The 21,665-nt window shown below is 41.5% G+C and overlaps 2 protein-coding genes across 2 annotated transcripts; both read right to left on the bottom strand.

Annotated features, from left to right (window-relative positions):
• Positions 1-3,787: 3,787 nt before the first annotated feature.
• Positions 3,788-13,742, bottom strand: LOC146992179 (techylectin-5B-like). Its single transcript, XM_085790251.1, has 6 exons — positions 13,569-13,742; positions 11,112-11,519; positions 5,663-5,848; positions 4,843-4,939; positions 4,321-4,488; positions 3,788-4,053 (listed from the first exon to the last, which is right to left on the bottom strand). Exons 1-6 carry the CDS (start codon positions 13,740-13,742, stop codon positions 3,788-3,790), a joined length of 1,299 nt encoding a protein of 432 aa, XP_085646377.1.
• Positions 13,743-17,816: 4,074 nt separating this feature from the next.
• On the bottom strand, positions 17,817-21,133 carry LOC146992180 (microfibril-associated glycoprotein 4-like). The gene is made up of 5 exons (XM_085790261.1): positions 21,122-21,133; positions 19,627-19,842; positions 18,810-18,906; positions 18,347-18,514; positions 17,817-18,082 (listed from the first exon to the last, which is right to left on the bottom strand). Exons 1-5 carry the CDS (start codon positions 21,131-21,133, stop codon positions 17,817-17,819), a joined length of 759 nt encoding a protein of 252 aa, XP_085646387.1.
• Between the last annotated feature and the right edge of the window lie 532 nt (positions 21,134-21,665).

Raw genomic sequence — 21,665 nt, forward strand, 5'->3', positions numbered from 1 at the left:
AAACTGAATTTAAATGCATCTGGTATAAAAACATGGGAAGTGCATGAACCTGTTCAAATGAGTTATCATGTCTGACAATGATTTTGAAACAAGATGAGTAAGAAAGAGAACAATGAAAGATTTTATGATGATTTTGATTGAGAGGTTATTGTTGGCATTAAGTCCAGTCGGACTAGTGATTATATGCCCGAACATCCCAGCTCTCCAACCCTGATGGAGGCAGGGCAGTTGCTAGGAATTCTGGGCCCCCTGAAAGAATATCGGTGTGGGCCCCTCTACCGTATTCATTGCCACCTTCGATTTTCTTGTTTTTCAGTGTTCTTGATGGTGTCTGGTGTAATACACCCAATTTGTTTCCTTTTTTACGATTAACGACCTAACAAGTCACAGTATTATTATGTAAATTATGTATTATAAGTTGTCTATATTCTATTACACCTCTGATCGCAAATACAGTGGGTACGGCAAGTATTCAGACCCCTTTAAAATTTTCACTCTTTGTTTCATTGCAGCCATTTGCTAAAATCAAAAAAGTTCATTTTATTTCTCATTAATGTACACTCAGCACCCCATCTTGACAGAAAAAAACAGGAATGTAGAAATTTAGCAAATTTATTAAAAAAGAAAAATGCGGCAACATCAGGTGCGTACTCAACTCTCCACTCAACTCAACTTCAGTTATATAGCACTTTAAAACAACCATAGTTGAAAACAAAGTGCTGTACATAGAGACATAAAACAATCAAAGGCAATCAAACAAATAAAACAGACAGTAGAATAGTTGTTTCATTGTTTTTAAAAGCAATTAGAAACAATAAAATAACTAATAAAAGCAAACCAAAAAACGCTAAAACAAGAACAGTCTCATGCAGAGTTGAAAGCCAGGGGGTAAAAATGGGTTTTAAGACTAGTTTTAAAATGGACAGTGAGGAGACTCGTCTGATGTGCAACGGTAGCTCGTTCCATAATCTTGGAGCAGCAGTGGAGAAAGCTCTGTCCCCTCTGAGCTTCCGTCTGGACCTCGGTACCTCCAGGAGCAGCAGGTCAGCTGACCTGAGGCACCGAGCAGGAGCGTAGGGTTGAAGGAGCTCAGAGAGGGAAGGGGGGGCCAGACCATTTAAAGACTTAAAAACAAATAAAAGAATCTTAAAATGGACTGTAAAGTGCACAGGCAGCCAGTGGAGGGAGGCCAGGGTGGGAGTTATATGCTCCCTCTTACGTGCTCCAGTTAGGAGGCGAGCGGCTGCATTTTGCACCAGCTGGAGACGTGCGAGGGAGGACTGACTGACTCCAAAACAAAGTGCATTGCAGTAATCCAGCTGAGATGTTATAAAGGCGTGGATCACTGTCTCAAAGTGCTTTAGTGTGAGGAAAGGCTTCACCTTTGCCAGCTGCCTAATCTGAAAGAAGCTGGACTTCACTACAGCACTAATTTGCCGATCCAATTTAAAATCACTGTCAATGTGGCCCTAATACTCCATGGTAACAAACTACAACTGTTTAACACAGTGAAAAACTAGCTAGCTGAACAAAAGTTGATTGTTCCCATGTCACTTAAAATGCATTGCTTTGTGTGACCACTGGGTCCAAACCCCAAAATACTCAGTTAACTGTGGTAGATCAGTGTGGAAGCTGAAAATATTTACATAATAAGCATTAATCCTTTATTAAAATGGTTTATATTTCAGTGGGTTTTGATGATTGGACTCAATGATATTTGACGGGTATTGTCTACAGGCCGTTGGGGTTTGAGCTGTGGCAGCCGCCGTACCAGAATCCACCAAGATAATACTGAACACAGTTTATATCTCACACATCCTGATCTTTGTCATTGGTGGTGAACTTCATGGAGTCAGCGAATGATAAACTGTCCCCTAGAGACAACAGAGTCAAAATGTAATTTCCATTTGGAACAGGGGGAAAAAATTGCAGTTAAGTTAATCCAGCTAAAATAAATTTGTTTGTAGTGTAATCAGTGAAACTGCCAGATTTTTCTATTTTCTAAAATTACTTTTTACAGAATTCACCAAAAAATTAAAATAATTAGCCTGTTTGTCCACAGTGAAACATTCAGCCTTCACCCGGCTCGTTGCTGAAGACCTAAAAGTAAGAAAAGGAAACATTTCCACTGAAGTGACCCTCACCTGCCGCCCAGATCGAGCCGATATCCTTGATGTCCTGAAAAAGAGGAGGTGAAGGGAAAAGTGTCTCGAAAGTGGAGATGTCTGCTGTGGTCCTGTTTTTATAGCCGGTCAGCCATTAAAACAAATGTTTTATACAGGCTATATGTATATGAGGAGGAGGAGGAAGAAGAGGAGAAGGATGGGGAGGAGCAGGGTTAGAAAATTATTATTAGCTCTGTTTTGAAGATACTGTAAATCTTGAGGTTGTTTCTGTCATAAATGCAGATAAGACAAGACTTTTTATTGATCCCACTGATGGAGAATTTACAGCAGCAAATGAAAAGCAACAAAGGTAAATAAAATACTAAAAAGAGACATTGTAGCCTAAAGTTTAGACTTATTATTATTATTATTATTAATCTTTATTGCAGACACAACAAGCGGTCCATATCAACAACAACAAACATGATAAAACAGATTTAAGAAGGAGAGAGAGAAAAAGACAGACACACAGATAGAGAATCAACTCTCCACATAATTCATAAGCAGGCTATCCCACCAGTGTTTTCTAAGCCTGGATGAATACCTATAGCAGCTAAAGCCCCAATAATGCTGTTCCCGAGTCATCCAGGCACCACATGAAACGATACATAAAATTTTGTAGAAGTGCTTCACAATTGGGTACATTTAAATTAACAAAGAGTTGGCTCGCACTGTGCCACCTGGGCACCTGAAGCAACAACCTCAGTCCATCATTGTAGGCCACTATGAGCCGCCGCATGCTGCTTTTCTTATAGCTACACCAGAGGTGAGCTGTATACATAGGTGTACAGAAAGATCTAAACAGGGAACATTTAACATCAACTGAGCACATACTAAACCTACGAAGGAGCGTATTAGCTTGAGCATATTGCTTAGAACACTGCCTATAAATATCTCTACCGATACCAATCTTTGGACAGATATTCATGGTTCCCAGATGTTAAATCATATTAACTTTGCTCGAGTGCCACCATGAGGTTGACAGTGTTGTGAACTTTAGACACATGATCCAAACAGGATGAACTGTGATGACTCTGATGATCACATGACTTCTCCTCCAGCACCATCATCTGCCCAAATTCTTCATTTATCCAACACTCCAGTTCATGACTTGTGAAACTAAAGATGTTCCCATCAGCCTCATCATTAATTTGTATTTAATTCTAATTAGCATGTGCTACTAGTTGAAAAATAATACAGGAAAAAATTAAATCATTATGAGATCATTTTCTATGAGGAATTCAACTGATGCTAAAAATGACAACTTCAAAAATAAAAGCAGAGTTGAAACAATCAAGTTTATTTATTTAATAATCACTCAGAACAGCATCAATCACAAATAATAATCACTAAATACATTTTTTTTAATCAGAAAAAAACAAAGAAACTGAATTTTAATACGTCAGTGCATGAACCTGTTCAACAGAGTTATCATGTCTGACAGTGATTTTGAAACAAGATGAGTGAGAAAGAGAAAAATAAAACACATTTTATGGTCATTTTGATTTAGAGGTTATTGTTGGCATTAAGTCCAGTCGGACTAGTGATTATATGCCCGAACATCCCAGCTCTCCAACCCTGATGGAGGGCGTGATTATCTCATTGATCTACAGCTGATCAGATCAATAAGTGCATGGATACTTAGCGACTGATCTGATTTTCATGGTGATGGTCTTAAGGGAGTTATAGCCTTTCCATTTGTACCATACCATTTTGACATTATCATTTACAGCACCTTTAGGTGCGTACAGGCCGTTGGGGTTTGTGTCATAGCAGTTGCTGTACCAGAATCCACCAAGATGTTGCTGAGCACAGTTTTTATCCCACGCATCCTGGTCTTTGTCATAGGTGGTGAACTTCATGGAGTTGTGGCGTGTTAAACCGTCCCCTAGAAACAACAGTGTCAAAATGTAATTTCCATTTGGAACAGGGAAAAGAAATGTAGTTACTGTAATCCATCTTAAAGAAATTAGTTTGTTTATACAGTGAAATCAGTGAAACTGCCAAATTATTTTATTTTTACAGAATTCACAAAAATCATGTAGTATTATTTTTTAGCCTGTTTGTCCACAGTGTAACATTCAGCCTTCACCTGGGTCATTGTTGAATACCTAAAAGTAAGAAAAGGAAACATTTCCACTGAAGTGACCCTCACCTGCCGTTCCTCCTGTGAAGCCGCCCAGATCCAGCTGATATCCTTCCCTCTCAGAGTCGACGAAGAAAGACGAATACTGATCAAAGGCCTCCCCTCCCTCAAAGTCCTCCATGTCCACCCGCAGCTCGTTCTTCTTCCTCATCGTCAGCAGGAAGATGTTGTCCAGACCTGAGGACACACACACACACACACACACACACACACACACACACACACACACACACACACACACACACACACACACACACACACACACACACAGCTCTGATTGCACTTCACCTCTTGCACCAAGGATCTATAATATTTCTATATTTTCAGTTTCACTGCTAAATGCTCCGCTGTGTTCACCAGCCACTCACTGACTGTCTGACTGAGAAGGGGTTCCTGCTGCAGGTTGTGCAGCTTCTTTTAGTTTTTTTGTTTTAGTTTTTTTTGGTTAAAGCCGCTGCCTGTTGTGTAACGAGAGCATATTTACGTAATCCATAGATACTTTATACCTGTAATTCTCCCTCTAGGACTCACCCAGCCAGTGCTCCCCTGCTACATTCCCAAATCCGTTCTTGTAATGTTCCCATGGCCGGTAGAAGTTTTCACTCCCATCCAACCTCCTCTGGAAGACCTGAAAGGGAGAATCACAACAATTCAGTCACCAAAATAAAACTGTATTCAATTAGCAGGACTTGATATCACTTTAAAAAAGAAAGAAAGAAAGAAAGAAAAACTAAAAAGTCTTTTCAACTGAACCAGGTGAGTTTGATGACTATCTGGTCTGTAAACAGCAATCACAGTTGCTGTAGTGTCTTTTATTTTTCTGTCACACTGTGCTCTGTCACATGTTTAAGTGACAGAGATTCCTGATATGAACATCATCACAACAAACTGCTGCGGTGACGGACTAACTAAATTATACAACATGGACACTGGTAACTTTCTCAGACTTTCTAAAAACAAGTGTTTGCTGCTGTAAATGTTGTTTACTTGGGCTACTTCATGAGAAAATACATTTTAAAATGTTTTGTTATTATTAGGCTATATTTAATTACAACAAATATAATTTCAGGTCAACAAAATCAGGCATTTTCATGTAATTAAATACACTAATGTTTTTTTAAAATATATTTTTCTAAAAAGAAAAATGTGCAAGCTGCCACAGGATGTGAACTCTGACAGCTGACAAATCAGATGATGATCATTTAAGTCTCAAAGGAGAGAAGTCACAACACTTGTTAAACACTGAAACAATACTTCTTTTTTTTAATCAATGGCTCCACTTTTGTTTTGGCTTTTTAAGTCTCATCGTCAAATATGAACTCTAATCAGATATGAGGTGTAGTGTACTGACGGTCCATCTGCCCCCGTCAGTGTCCATGTCACAGAGGACGTGCAGGGGTGAGGTGGGGCCTCCTGGGTAGATGGTGTACACCCCACTGGTGCTGGTGTTGTCATGGCGATACACGTCATCACAGTCAATGGGCAGGTAGCTCTGGTCCGATGCCACCGAAACCAGCAGCCCCGCTAACAGTGTTACCTGGGTAGACAATAATAATATGATAATGAACTTTATTTATATATTAATTTAGGGGTTCAGCATTATGTGTGATCCAACATGTCAAAAGCAGCGCTCAAGTCGAGAAGGATCAGGATTGAGGAGTCACCATTGCTGCACATTATAATAATGTATTAAATTTTCACCTCATGATGTAATAACGCCACATTTTGTAATAATCTGAAATATTTTGTCATAAAATTCTTGAAGGCAATATAAACTTTGCCACATTTTGTAATTAGTTGTTACATAATGCACCAAATTATTACAAAATGCGGGTGTTGCATTAAGAAAATGTAATAATTTTATGCATTATGTACCAAGGGGGCAGTTGTCGGTCTGAGAAGTGAAGCTCACTTCCGCATTCAAAAAACTGCAATCCCCCCGGCTGTCGCTGGGGGCTGGCTCCAGAAGGGAGCAACTCCAATTGAGCCCCATGTTAAAATAGCCGATTTTACAGCTTAAAAAAACATATTTACAGCCTGGTACATTTTATGTTTTTGGTCTCAACCGATAGTTTCTACCCCCGCACACACTCTGAGGGGAGTGATTTTTTTTTAAACTCTACTGTTTTACTATTATTAGGTTAAGTTCTGGCCAATTAGGGCGCAGAACCGTTGAGTGACAGGTCCGGCGACCGCTGCTACGAGGCCAGTGGGCGGGCTCTCGGCCGGCCAACGGCCGCACCACTCCAAATATGGCAAGTAGAATCCAACATGGCGCGGTTCAAATCCCCGTAGTAGCGGCACAAAACAGACTCCCCCAAACCAATGGGTGACGTCACGGACACTACGTCCATTCTTTTTACAGTCTATGATTATGTACCAACAATGGTTATTACATATTGTGTTTAAGAATTTTATTGCAAAATGCGGCGTCATTACATACAGTAATGACTTTTTTCTCGTAAAATTATGACTTGCCAACGTGGCCCTAATACTCCTTCGTAATAAACAAGTTAACCATAGGGAAAAACTAGCTAGCTAAACAAAAGTTGATAGTTTCCATGGTGACCTTGTGTTGCTTTGTGTGACCACTGGGTCCAAACCCCAAAATACTCAGTTAACTATGGCACAGTTGTTCACTGTGGAAAAAATATTTACAAAATAAGCATTAATCCAATGGTTGATATTTTAGACAAACTTTCTACTGATTCAGTAATTTGCATTTGCATCAGTATGAAACAGAAACTACCTACACAAAAACAGATACACACAATATTTAGTGTAAATTAAATGTGAGAGAGTCAGCTGCTCAACTTACCCAAAGACCCATGTCGCTGTCGCAGAGGTGAAGGGAAAAACTCTGAAAGGTTGGAGACTCTAAAGTGGAGATGTCTGCCCTGGTCCTGTTTTTATACAGGTTATTTTGGGTTAAAAAAAGGAAAAGCATGATAGAGAAGGAAGGGGTGAGTGTGAAGCGTGGGAAAGAACTGTTAAGTTCGCGTGTGCAGCCACCTGCAGGGGGAGTGAAGGTCGGGCAACGTAGATAACGGCAACCTGCAAAATAAAGTGTAGCAATAACATATAAACAATTTGGAGACAGATGTGTTAATTGTAAAAACTTATAGTATTCATTTTTGTGGTTCAATACATTGACAATTAAAGTTGAGCACTATTGATCATTTTTAGTATTTTTAATGCTACCACTATTATGAGTTGCAACTAAAGCGGCCTGACTCATATAATACATACTTTTAGTTTTTAGTATTTTTTAGTTTCTGATTTTAAGTATACAACTGATTCTGTTAAACACACAACGATAAATTGCTAAAAAAAAAATCCTACTTGTTCTGACCTTCTGAAACTTTTTACCTACTGATTGTCTTGTCATTACCATCTGCTGTAATCATGCATTATATGTAAGTTTTTACTTTAATGAGACTTCCAAGTCTCACAGGGGGAATGTTGCGTAACAAATGGAAAAGTTCTGAGAAGGTAGAGGTGAGATGAGTGCAAAGCGTGGGAAAGCACCGTTAAGTTCGCGTGTGCAGCCACCTGCAGGGGGAGTCAAGGTCGGGCAATGTAGATAACGGCCACCGGCAAGATAGAGTGGTGCCAAAGACGCTGAACTTGGGTGAACTCGCTACGTGGCAAAATGTGATACAGTCGCCGTAGAGGGTGGAGATTATGTTGATGAAAGATCGCAACATGACATCTGGACAAATCACAGGGCGTACACTGGGGAAGAAGTGTCATGTTCACCTCTCATTTTAATAAGAAGGCAGGGCTTTTACAGTACAGTATAAAAACAAAGTCACAGAGAGAAGAAGTTTAGTCTGGTCCGGGACAGGCTCGGCTTTATGTCCATTTTTTTTGGGTGTAAACTCTAATGCACTGAACTTCGTCTCCGTCTTTTCTAATCATTTTTGTGAAGTTATATTGACGCTTTGATGAGTATTTTTCTGACTTTTTGAACACTTTTGGAAACTTTCATTTGTATCATTTAAGGTGGAAAATAAAGATCCTCGATCACAACTGACCCTTTGTTTTGGATCCTAATTTTTTCTCCAACAGTGAATGAGGAGGAGGAAGAGGAGAAGGTTGAGGAGGAGCAGGGTCGGGAAATTATTACTAGCTTTATTTTGAACTTTACAGCTTGAGGTGGAAAATTGACTTGTTACAGCAGCAGATGAAAAACAACAAAGGTAAAAAATATATATATATATATATGTAAAAGAGACATTGTAGCCTAAAGTTTAGAAGTATATTACTGATATAAATATTTGGATATGGTAACCAGATGTCAAATCATATTAATTTTAATCCTTTAGTGCCACTATGAAGTTAGTGTTGTGAACTTTAGACACATGATCCAAACAGGATGAACTGTGATGACTCTGATGATCACATGACTTCTCCTCTAGCACCATCATCTGCTCAAATTCTTCATTTATCCAACACTTCAGTTCATGACTTGTAAAACTAAAGATGTTCCAATCAGCCTCAACTTTAATTTGTATTTAGTGCAAATTAGCATGTACTACTAGTAGAGAAAAAGAGAGGAAAAAGGGATCATTCTCTACATTGAGGAATAAAACTGATACTAAAAAATGACAACATTGAAGTTAAAACTATCAAGTGTATTTATTTGATAATCACTCAGATCAGCATCAATCACAAACAATAATCACTAAATACAATTTTTGATATGAAAAAAAATCAGGAAACTGAATTTAAATGTATCAGGTATTTAAAAAAACATGGGAAGCAAGTGCATGCACCTGATCAACAGAGTTATCATGTCTGACAGGAATTTTGAAACAAGATGAGTGAGTACTCAACTCTCAACTCAACTTCAGTTATATAGCACTTTAAAACAACCACAGTTGAAAACAAAGTGCTGTACATAGAGACATAAAACAATTAAAAGCAATTAAATAAATAAAACAGACAGTAGAATAGTTGTTTCATTGTTTTTAGAGTCTCATGCAGAGTTGAAAGCCAGGGAGTAAAAATGGGTTTTAAGACTAGTTTTAAAAATGGACAGTGAGGAGACTTGTCTGATGTGCAACGGTAGCTCGTTCCATAATCTTGGAGCAGCAGTGGAGAAAGCTCTGTCCCCTCTGAGCTTCCGTCTGGACCTCGGTACCTCCAGGAGCAGCAGGTCAGCTGACCTGAGGCACCGAGCAGGAGCGTAGGGTTGAAGGAGCTCAGAGAGGGAAGGGGGGGCCAGACCATTTAAAGACTTAAAAACAAATAAAAGAATCTTAAAATGGACTGTAAAGTGCACAGGCAGCCAGTGGAGGGAGGCCAGGGTGGGAGTTATATGCTCCCTCTTACGTGCTCCAGTTAGGAGGCGAGCGGCTGCATTTTGCACCAGCTGGAGACGTGCGAGGGAGGACTGACTGACTCCAAAACAAAGTGCATTGCAGTAATCCAGCTAGATGTTATAAAGGCGTGGATCACTGTCTCAAAGTACTTTAGTGCGAGGAAAGGCTTCACCTTTGCCAGCTGCCTAATCTGAAAGAAGCTGGACTTCACTGCAGCACTAATTTACCGATCCAATTTAAAATCACTATCAACGTGGCCCTAATACTCCATGGTAACAAACTAAAACTGTTTAACATAGTGAAAAACTAGCTCGCTGAACGAAAGTTGATTGTTCCCATGTCACTTAAAATGCATTGCTTTGTGTGACCACTGGGTCCAAACCCCCAAATACTCAGTTAAGTAGAGTAGAGAGTAGAGAATACTTTATTCATCCCTAGCAGGGAAATTCACGTTAGTCCAGTAGCTCACACAACAATGACAAAAAAAGATGAACACAAAAATACATTTTAACAAGTGTTATATAAAATGATTGCAGCAGGAACAAATGATCTCTTAAATCTTTCTGTTCTGCAGGTCAGGGAGATGAGCCTTTTGCTTCGGCTGCTCCTCTGACCTGAGAGGGTTTTGTGTAGAGGGTGTTGGGGGTCACCCAGGATGGTCTTCAACTTACACCCCATCCTCCACTTAACCACAGCCTCTACCAGCTCCGCTCCCTCCCCCATCACAGAGCTACATTTTTTGATGAGCCTGTCTAGTCTGTTCCTGTCCCTGACCTTGATGTTGTTACCCCAGCAGACAATAGCAAAGAATGTAACACTTGCAATGACAGACTGATAAAACATACGCAGCATTACATTACATACATCAAAAGACCTGAGTCTTCTTAAAAAGAAGAGCCTGCTTTGTGTCTTTTTGTACACATCATTTGTGTGTACGGACCAGTCCAGCCTGTCATCAAGGTGTACTCCAAGGTACTTGTATGACTGAACCCTCTCAATGTCCACCCCATCCACAGTCACAGGCCGTAAGGATCTTTTGGACCTGCCAAAGTCAATAATCATTTCTTTGGTCTTTGATGTATTAAGCAACAAGTTGTTCTTGTTGCACCAGACTGTGAACGCCCCCACCAGGTCCCTGTATTCATCTTCCTGTCCCTTCTTCACACATGCCACTATGGCCGTGTCGTCAGAGTACTTCTGAACATGGCAAGATTCAGATGTGGATGTGAAATCTGCAGTGAAAAGTGTGAAGAGGTAAGGTGAGAGCACAGTACCTTGTGGTACTCCTACACTGCTCACCACTGTGTCTGACATGCAATTCCCCAGCCTCACATACTGTGGCCGCTCTGTAAGATAGTTATAGACCCACAAGATGATGGTTGGATCTACACCCATCTTCTCCAGCTTTCCTCTCAGAATACTAGGTTGAATTGTGTCAAAGGCACTGGAAAAGTCTAGAAACAGCAGTCTCACATATCGCCCAGGTTCATCCAGGTAAGAGTAAATCCGATGCAACATGTAGATGATTGCATCGTCCACCCCAATGTTCTCCCGGTATGCAAACTGCAAGGGGTCCACAGAATGCTGTACTTGAGGTCGAAGGTGGCGAAGTAGTAGTCTCTCCAGAGTCTTCATAATATGAGAAGTCAGGGCTACTGGTCTGTAGTCACTGATTCCTGCTGGCCTCGCCACTTTGGGAACCGGCACCAGGCACGAGGTCTTCCAGAGAAGAGGGATCCTACATGACTGCAGGCTCAGGTTGAAGATGGTACGGAGAGGCACAGCCAGCTGGGCAGCACAGTCCTTAAGGAGTCTAGCTGAAACACCATCAGGGCCAGCCGACTTGCCAGGACGCAGTCTCCTCAGTTCTGCCGACACTTCCTCCAGGGAGAGTAGAGTGTCACCGCCATATGGAGCAGGACCGCCAGGTGGAGCAGGACCGCCAGGAGGAGCAGGACCACCGGAAGCAGGACCGCCGGATGGAGCAGGACCGACAGGAGGAGCAGGACCGCCGGAAGCAGGACCGCCGGAAGCAGGACTGCCAGGTGGAGCAGGACCGCTGGCTGGAGCAGGACCACCGGATGGAGCAGGACCGCCAGGAGGAGCAGGACCACCGGAAGCAGGACCGCCAGGTAGAGCAGGACCGCCGGCTGGAGAAGGACCACCGGATGGAGCAGGACCGCTGGAAGCAGGACCGCCGGAAACAGGACCGCCAGGAGGAGCAGGACCGCCGACTGGAGCAGGACCACCGGATGGAGCAGGACCGCTGGAAGCAGGACCGCCGGAAACAGGACCGCCAGGAGGAGCAGGACCGCTGACTGGAGCAGGACCACCGGATGGAGCAGGACCTCCAGGAGGAGCAGGACCGCCGGCTGGAGAAGGACCACCGGATGGAGCAGGACCGCTGGAAGCAGGACCGCTGGAAACAGGACCGCCAGGAGGAGCAGGACCGCCGACTGGAGCAGGACCACCGGATGGAGCAGGACCGCCAGATGGAGCAGGACCGCCAGGAGGAGCAGGACCGCCAGGTAGAGCAGGACCGCCAGGTGGAGCAGGACCGCCAGGTAGAGCAGGACCGCCAGGTAGAGCAGGACCGCCAGGAGGAGCAGTACCGCCAGGTAGAGCAGGACCGACAGGAGGAGCAGGACCGCCAGGAGGAGCAGAACCACCAGGTAGAGCAGGACCGCCAGGAGGAGCAGGACCGCCGGAAGCAGGACCGACAGGAGGAGCAGGACTGCTGGAAGCAGGACCGCCAGGAGGAGCAGGACCGCCGGAAGCAGGACCGCCTGATGGAGCAGGACCGCCAGGAGGAGCAGGACCGCCGGAAGCAGGACCGCCGGATGGAGCAGGACCGCCAGGTAGAGCAGGACCGCCGGAAACAGGACCGCCAGATGGAGCAGGACCGCCAAGTGGTGATGGTGAGGGAGAAGAGGCTATGTTAAACCTGTTGTAAAACTGGTTAAACTCATTTGCCAGGTCAACATCTCCCTCAGGCTGCCTATTTCTCTCCTTGTATCCAGTGATGGTCCTCATTCCTCTCCAGACCTCCCTGATGTTATTATTTTGTAGTTTGCTCTCCAGCTTTTTCTTGTAGTCTGTCTTTGCTTGCCTTAGTCTCACTTTCAGTTCCTGCTGTGCTGTCTTAATCAAGACTGAGTCACCAATCTTAAAAGCCTCCTTCTTCTTATTTAGGAAGCTTTTTATGTCACTTGTGATCCACGGTTTATTGTTAGTGAAGCAACGAACTGTTCTGACCGGCAACACCACATCCCTGCAGAAGTTTATATAGTCAGTGACACACTCTGCCATCTCATCAATGTCAGTGGATGTGTTGTTAGGTGTCTGCGAGTGTAGCAGAACATTCCAGTCTGTAGACTCAAAGCAGTCCCTCAGAGCCTCAGTAGCCTCAGGTGTCCACTTCCTTACTGTGAGTGTAGTTGCAGGTTCCCTCTGCACACAGGGTTTGTAACAGGTCTGCAGACAAACCAGGTTGTGATCTGACCTGCCCAGTGGTGGCAAGGCAGTGGCTCTGTAAGCTTCTTTTACATTGGCATACAGCAAGTCAAGGGTTTTGTTTTTTCTGGTAGCACATTTAACAAACTGTGTGAATCCAGTCAGGTGGGAGGAGAGGATAACATGGTTGAAGTCACCTGATATTATAATAAGTGCCTCAGGATGTTTTGTCTGTATCCTAGCAACCATTTCATGCAGTATTTCACATGGAACATCAGCTGTTGCCTTGGGAGGGATGTACACAAGTATTGTTATGATATGACTGAATTCTCTTGGTACATAATATGGCCGCATTCCAACAGCCAATAATTCAATATCTGGACAACACATCTTCTCTTTGACAGTAATATGTGCAGGATTACACCATCTCTGGTTCACAAATAAGGCCAGACCTCCTCCTTTTTTCTTGCCACTTGCCTTAGCATCTCTGTCTGACCGTATGAGAGTGAAGCCAGGTACATCCACAATGGAGTCAGTGATGTTTTGATTCAACCAGGTCTCAGTAAAACACATCAGGCTGCACTCACGGTAAACTTTCTGAGTCTTCACCAATATCTCCAGCTCATCACTCAGAGAGTTGACATTCCCCATGATGACAGACGGCAGAATGGGCTTGTATCTCCACTTCCTTGCCTTTAAACCTGCACCAGCACGGCAACCACGAAAACGCCTCTTCAACTCAGCCGGAATAGTGTGATACACCCCAGATTTTCTCCACTTCAACGAAAAAAGCTCTTCACTTGAGAAAACCCTTCTCTTCACAGAAGAAATATCCATCAGTAATTGAAAAAATATGATAAAATACAACAAAAACAGAGTAAGAAACTCAGAGCTACCAGACTTTGCTGCTCCCAGTTGAAGCGCATTCTAGAATTTTTTTTCAGTTAACGGTGGTAGATCAGTGTGGAAGCTGAAAATATTTAATAATTAAAATGGTTTATATTTCAGTGTGTTTTGACGATTGGACTCAATGATATTTGATGGGTATTGTCTACAGGCCGTTGGGGTTTGAGCTGTGGCAGCCGCCGTACCAGAATCCACCAAGATAATACTGAACACAGTTAATATCCGACACATCCTGGTCTTTGTCATAGGTGGTGAACTTCATGGAGTCAGCGAATGATAAACTGTCCCCTAGAGACAACACAGTCAAAATGTAATTAGTGTGACTGCTGAAGCAGTCACACTATTGTTCTTCTGTTTGGCCATTTTCTTCCGCCTTTTTACGGTCTTCTTCTAGTCCTTCATACTTTGTGCTATTTCAACAATTCATATATCAAAACGTGCAGCTTTCTTTGAACTTTATCGGCATTACTTTTCTCTTTTTAACTATTTATACTTTTTCAAATATTTAACTTTTTCACAAAAAATCTCACATTCATCAAAGTCTCAACCTCTCTTCGTCACAACTCCACTGTAGTGTAGGGGGTAGGGTAACTGCCTGCCAACCCTAAGGTCACTGGTTCGAATCCAAGGGAAGAATTCTTGTTATGTTATGTTGAATTCTGCTCTCCTCCCCCGCCTTCAATTGGTTACAGGTGTTTGTTATCTCCTTGATTACTCATACCAGTTTGCAGCACATCATCACATTATAATGAATGACAACAGTCTTGAAAGCAGTGTGCTCTCTGTAGCTGAGTGGCAGAGTAAAGGTTTAGTGATCATATGGTCATGGGTTCGATTCCTGCCTCAGTCATTTCACATCATTGCTTGACTTTTGATTCCAATTATTCAGCTGTCATTGGACAGTCTTTGATTCCTCATAGTATAAAGCTCATTGTAACTCAGGTTCTCTGTGGCCATATGGTTAGTGTGTTAGGTGTTGTGCTATTTCAACAATTCATATATCAAAACGTGCAGCTTCTTTTCAACTTTATCGGCATTACTTTTCTCTTTTTAACTATTTATACTTTTTAAAATATTTAACTTTTTCTGCAAATTAAACTCTAGACAAATTATTTTCTCCAGTTTTGTAGCCACACTTGTCTTCTGGCTAAAATTCTGGTCAAAAATGCAAAGAGACTTAGATAATAATTTAAAATATTTTTTAAATGCAGCCAGGGAGCTCTCTGCTCTCATTCAGCCCAATGCTGAGAGTTCTCCACAACTCTGTCTGTAGTCCAGTTGGTTACAGGTGTTTGTTAAGAGACGCATTAATTGCTTCTGCCACCGTTTGCAGCACATCATCACATTACAATGGCAACATGCTTATGTCTGTGCTCTCTGTGGCGAAGTGGCAGAGTAAAGGTTTCTTGATCATGAGGTCATGGGTTCGATTCCTTACTTTTTTTTTTAAGCAGAAGCCAGTGATCCTCTTATCAAAGGTTTTCTTTACCCCTCACATACTGTCTCTGTCTGTAGCCTAGTGGTTAGCTTGCTGGTCTGGAGACCTGAAGGTTGCTGGTTCAAATCTTGCCTCAACAACAATTATAGTGAATTATTTTCCCAGTCGTCCTCTGTTGACTTCTGATAACTTGCTTCATGTTGAAACTGCTGCTCTCAGCCTGAAATTCACAGAAATTTTCATTCTAAGTCATTCAAGCTTGACTCTCAAGCTGTCTTGATGTTGACAGTGTGCAGATCATTAACAGACAACAGTCTCTGCAACTGTGTGTGCACCGTGGCCTAGAGGCAGAGTGGAAGTCTAATGACCATGAGGTTGTGGGTTCGATTCCGACCTTGGTCAAACATTTGTATGGTGATCACTGCTTGCACTATTTGCTAATTCTGCAACAGCGTTCAGTTGCTATCAGCAGTCACACCATTTCCATTCTTGGAAATGCTTTTTCTAGTTTCCATTTGGAACAGGGGGAAAAATTGCAGTTAAGTTAATCCAGCTAAAATAAATTTGTTTGTATTGAAATCAGTGAAACTGCCAAATTTTTCTATTTTCTAAAATTATTTTTTTTACAGAATTCACAAAAAAATATTTTTTTAGCCTGTTTGTCCACAGTGAAACATTCAGTCTTCACCTGGCTCATTGTTGAATACCTACAAGTAAGAAAAGGAAACATTTCCACTGAAGTGACCCTCACCTGCCGCCCAGATCGAGCCGATATCCTTGATGTCCTAAAAAAGAGGAGGTGAAGGGAAAAGTGTCTCGAAAGTGGAGATGTCTGCTGTGGTCCTGTTTTTATAGCCGGTCAGCCATTAAAACAAATGTTTTATACAGGCTATATGTATATGAGGAGGAGGAGGAAGAAGAGGAGAAGGATGGGGAGGAGCAGGGTTAGAAAATTATTATTAGCTTTGTTTTGAAGATACTTTAGGTTGTTTCTGTCATAAATGCAGATAAGACAAGACTTTTTATTGATCCTACTGATGGAAAATTTACAGCAGCAAATGAAAAGCAACAAAGGTAAATAAAATACTAAAAAGAGACATTGTAGCCTAAAGTTTAGACTTATTATTATTATTATTAATCTTTATTGCAGACACAACAAGCGGTCCATATCAACAACAACAAACATGATAAAACAGATTTAAGAAGGAGAGAGAGAAAAAGACAGACACACAGATAGAGAATCAACTCTCCACATAATTCATAAGCAGGCTATCCCACCAGTGTTTTCTAAGCCTGGATGAATACCTATAGCAGCTAAAGCCCCAATAATGCTGTTCCCCGAGTCATCCAGGCGGCACATAAAACGATACATTACATTTCGTAGAAGTGCTTCACAATTGGGTACATTTAAATTAACAAAGAGTTGGCTCGCACTGTGCCACCTGGGCACCTGAAGCAACAACCTCAGTCCATCATTGTAGGCCACTATGAGCCGCCGCATGCTGCTTTTCTTATAGCTACACCAGAGGTGAACTGTATACATAGGTGTACAGAAAGATCTAAACAGGGAACATTTAACATCAACTGAGCACATACTAAACCTACGAAGGAGCGTATTAGCTTGAGCATATTGCTTAGAACACTGCCTATAAATATCTCTACCGATACCAATCTTTGGACAGATATTCATTGTTCCCAGATGTTAAATCATATTAACTTTGCTCGAGTGCCACCATGAGGTTGACAGTGTTGTGAACTTTAGACACATGATCCAAACAGGATGAACTGTGATGACTCTGATGATCACATGACTTCTCTAGCACCATCAGCTGCTCAAATTCTTCATTTATCCAACACTCCAGTTTATGACTTGTGAAACTAAAGATGTTCCCATCAGCCTCATCTTTAATTTGTATTTAATGCCAATTAGCATGTGCTACTAGTTGAAAAATAATACAGGAAAAAATTAAATCATTATGAGATCATTTTCTATGAGGAATTCAACTGATGCTAAAAATGACAACTTCAAAAATAAAAGCAGAGTTGAAACAATCAAGTTTATTTATTTAATAATCACTCAGAACAGCATCAATCACAAATAATAATCACTAAATACATTTTTTTTAATCAGAAAAAAACAAAGAAACTGAATTTTAATACATCAGTGCATGAACCTGTTCAACAGAGTTATCATGTCTGACAGTGATTTTGAAACAAGATGAGTGAGAAAGAGAAAAATAAAACACATTTTATGGTCATTTTGATTCAGAGGTTATTGTTGGCATTAAGTCCAGTCGGACTAGTGATTATATGCCTGAACATCCCAGCTCTCCAACCCTGATGGAGGGCGTGATTATCTCATTGATCTACAGCTGATCAGATCAATAAGTGCATGGATACTTAGCGACTGATCTGATTTTCATGGTGATGGTCTTAAGGGAGTTAAAGCCTTTCCATTTGTACCATACCATTTTGACATTATCATTTACAGCACCTTTAGGTGCGTACAGGCCGTTGGGGTTTGTGTCATAGCAGTTGCTGTACCAGAATCCACCAAGATGTTGCTGAGCACAGTTTTTATCCCACGCATCCTGGTCTTTGTCATAGGTGGTGAACTTCATGGAGTTGTGGCGTGTTAAACCGTCCCCTAGAAACAACAGTGTCAAAATGTAATTTCCATTTGGAACAGGGAAAAGAAATGTAGTTACTGTAATCCATCTTAAAGAAATTAGTTTGTTTATACAGTGAAATCAGTGAAACTGCCAAATTATTTTATTTTTACAGAATTCACAAAAATCATGTAGTATTTTTTAGCCTGTTTGTCCACAGTGTAACATTCAGTCTTCACCTGGGTCATTGTTGAATACCTAAAAGTAAGAAAAGGAAACATTTCCACTGAAGTGACCCTCACCTGCCGTTCCTCCTGTGAAGCCGCCCAGATCCAGCTGATATCCTTCCCTCTCAGAGTCGACGAAGAAAGACGAATACTGAGCAAAGGCCTCCCCTCCCTCAAAGTCCTCCATGTCCACCCGCAGCTCGTTCTTCTTCCTCATCGTCAGCAGGAAGATGTTGTCCAGGCCTGAGGACACACACACACACACACACACACACACATCTCTGATTACACTTCACCTCTTGCACCAAGGCTCTATAATATTTCTATATTTTCAGGTTCACTGCTAAATGCTCCGCTGTGTTCACCAGCCACTCACTGACTGTCTGACTGAGAAGGGGTTCCTGCTGCAGGTTGTGCAGCTTCTTTTAGTTTTTTAGTTTTAGTTTTTTTTGGTTAAAGCCGCTGCCTGTTGTGTAACGAGAGCATATTTAATCCATAGATACTTTAATTTACCTGTAATTCTCCCTCTAGGACTCACCCAGCCAGTGCTCCCCTGCTACATTCCCAAATCCGTTCTTGTAATGTTCCCATGGCCGGTAGAAGTTTTCACTCCCATCCAACCTCCTCTGAAAGACCTGAAAGGGAGAATCACAACAATTCAGTCACCAAAATAAAACTGTATTCAATTAGCAGGACTTGATATCACTTTAAAAAAGAAAGAAAGAAAGAAAGAAAAACTAAAAAGTCTTTTCAACTGAACCAGGTGAGTTTGATGACTATCTGGTCTGTAAACAGCAATCACAGTTGCTGTAGTGTCTTTTATTGTTCTGTCACACTGTGCTCTGTCACATGTTTAAGTGACAGAGATTCCTGATATGAACATCATCACAACAAACTGCTGCAGTGATGGACTAACTAAATTATACAACATGGACACTGGTAACTTTCTCAGACTTTCTAAAAACAAGTGTTTGCTGCTGTAAATGTTGTTTACTTGGGCTACTTCATGAGAAAATACATTTTAAAATGTTTTGTTATTATTAGGCTATATTTAATTACAACAAATATAATTTCAGTTCAACAAAATCAGGCATTTTCATTTATTTAAATACACTAATGTTTTTTTAAAATATATTTTTCTATAAAGAAAACTGTGCAAGCTGCCACAGGATGTGAACTCTGACAGCTGACGAATCAGATGATGATCATTTAAGTCTCAAAGGAGAGAATCACAACACTTGTTGAAAACTGAAACAATACTTTTTTTTTTATCAATGGCTCCACTTTTGTTTTGGCTTTTTAAGTCTCATCGTCAAATCTGAAATCTAATCAGATATGAGGTGTAGTGTACTGACGGTCCATCTGCCCCCGTCAGTGTCCATGTCACAGAGGACGTGCAGGGGTGAGGTGGGGCCTCCTGGGTAGATGGTGTACACCCCACTGGTGCTGGTGTTGTCATGGCGATACACGTCATCACAGTCAATGGGCAGGTAGCTCTGGTCCGATGCCACCGAAACCAGCAGCCCCACTAACAGTGTTACCTGGGTAGACAATAATAATATGGTAATGAACTTTATTTATATATTAATTTAGGGGTTCAGCATCATGTGTGATCCAACATGTCAAAAGCAGCGCTCAAGTCGAGAAGGATCAGGATTGAGGAGTCACCATTGCTGCACATTATAATAATGTATTAAATTTTCACCTCATGATGTAATAACGCCACATTTTGTAATAATCTGAAATATTTTGTCATAAAATTCTTGAAGGCAATATAAACTTTGCCACATTTTGTAATTAGTTGTTACATAATGCACCAAATTATTACAAAATGCGGGTGTTGCATTAAGAAAATGTAATAATTTTATGCATTATGTACCAAGGGGGCAGTTGTCGGTCTGAGAAGTGAAGCTCACTTCCGCGTTCAAAAAACTGCAATCCCCCCGGCTGTCGCTGGGGGCTGGCTCCAGAAGGGAGCAACTCCAATTGAGCCCCATGTTAAAATAGCCGATTTTACAGCTTAAAAAAACATATTTACAGCCTGGTACATTTTATTTTTTTGGTCTCAACCGATAGTTTCTACCCCCGCACACACTCTGAGGGGAGTGATTTTTTTTTAAACTCTACCGTTTTACTATTATTAGGTTAAGTTCTGGCCAATTAGGGCGCAGAACCGTTGAGTGACAGGTCCGGCGACCGCTGCTACGAGGCCAGTGGGCGGGCTCTCGGCCGGCCAACGGCCGCACCGCTCCAAATATGGCAAGTAGAATCCAACATGGCGCGGTTCAAATCCCCGTAGTAGCGGCACAAAACAGACTCCCCCAAACCAATGGGTGACGTCACGGACGCTACGTCCATTCTTTTTACAGTCTATGATTATGTACCAACAATGGTTATTACATATTGTGTTTAAGAATTTTATTGCAAAATGCGGCGTCATTACATACAGTAATGACTTTTTTCTCGTAAAATTATGACTTTGTTCTCAATGTCTGTGATTTTTTCCCCCTCAACGTGGCCCTAATACTCCTTCGTAATAAACAAGTTAACCATAGGGAAAAACTAGCTAGCTAAACAAAAGTTGATAGTTTCCATGGTGACCTTGTGTTGCTTTGTGTGACCACTGGGTCCAAACCCCAAAATACTCAGTTAACTATGGCACAGTTGTTCACTGTGGAAAAAATATTTACAAAATAAGCATTAATCCAATGGTTGATATTTTAGACAAACTTTCTACTGATTCAGTAATTTGCATTTGCATCAGTATGAAACAGAAACTACCTACACAAAAACAGATACACACAATATTTAGTGTAAATTAAATGTGAGAGAGTCAGCTGCTCAACTTACCCAAAGACCCATGTCGCTGTCGCGGAGGTGAAGGGAAAAACTCTGAAAGGTTGGAGACTCGAAAGTGGAGATGTCTGCTGTGGTCCTGTTTTTATACAGGCTATGTTGGGTAAAAAAAAAGGAAAAGCATGATAGAGAAGGAAGAGGTGAGTGTGAAGCGTGGGAAAGCTCTGTTAAGTTCGCGTGTGCAGCCACCTGCAGGGGGAGTGAAGGTCGGGCAACGTAGATAACGGCAACCTGCAAAATAAAGTGTAGCAATAACATGTAAACAATTTGCCAACAGCCATATATGAAGGAGACAGATCTGTTTACTGTAAAACTCATTTTTGTTGTTCAATACATTGACAATTTAAGTTGAGCACTTATTGAGGATTTGTAGTATTTTTAATGCTACCACTTCTGGGATTTTTAGTTTCTGATTTTAAGTATAAAACTGATTCTGTAAATCATACAATGATAAATTACTAAAACTCCTACTTGTTCTGACCTTCTGAAACTCTTTACCTACTGATTGTCTTGTCATTACCATCTGCTGTAATCATGC

The sequence above is a fragment of the Trachurus japonicus genome, chromosome 1 (assembly GCF_045865225.1).
Source record: "Trachurus japonicus isolate A0001 chromosome 1, Traja_1.0".
Classification (NCBI taxonomy): domain Eukaryota; kingdom Metazoa; phylum Chordata; class Actinopteri; order Carangiformes; family Carangidae; genus Trachurus; species Trachurus japonicus.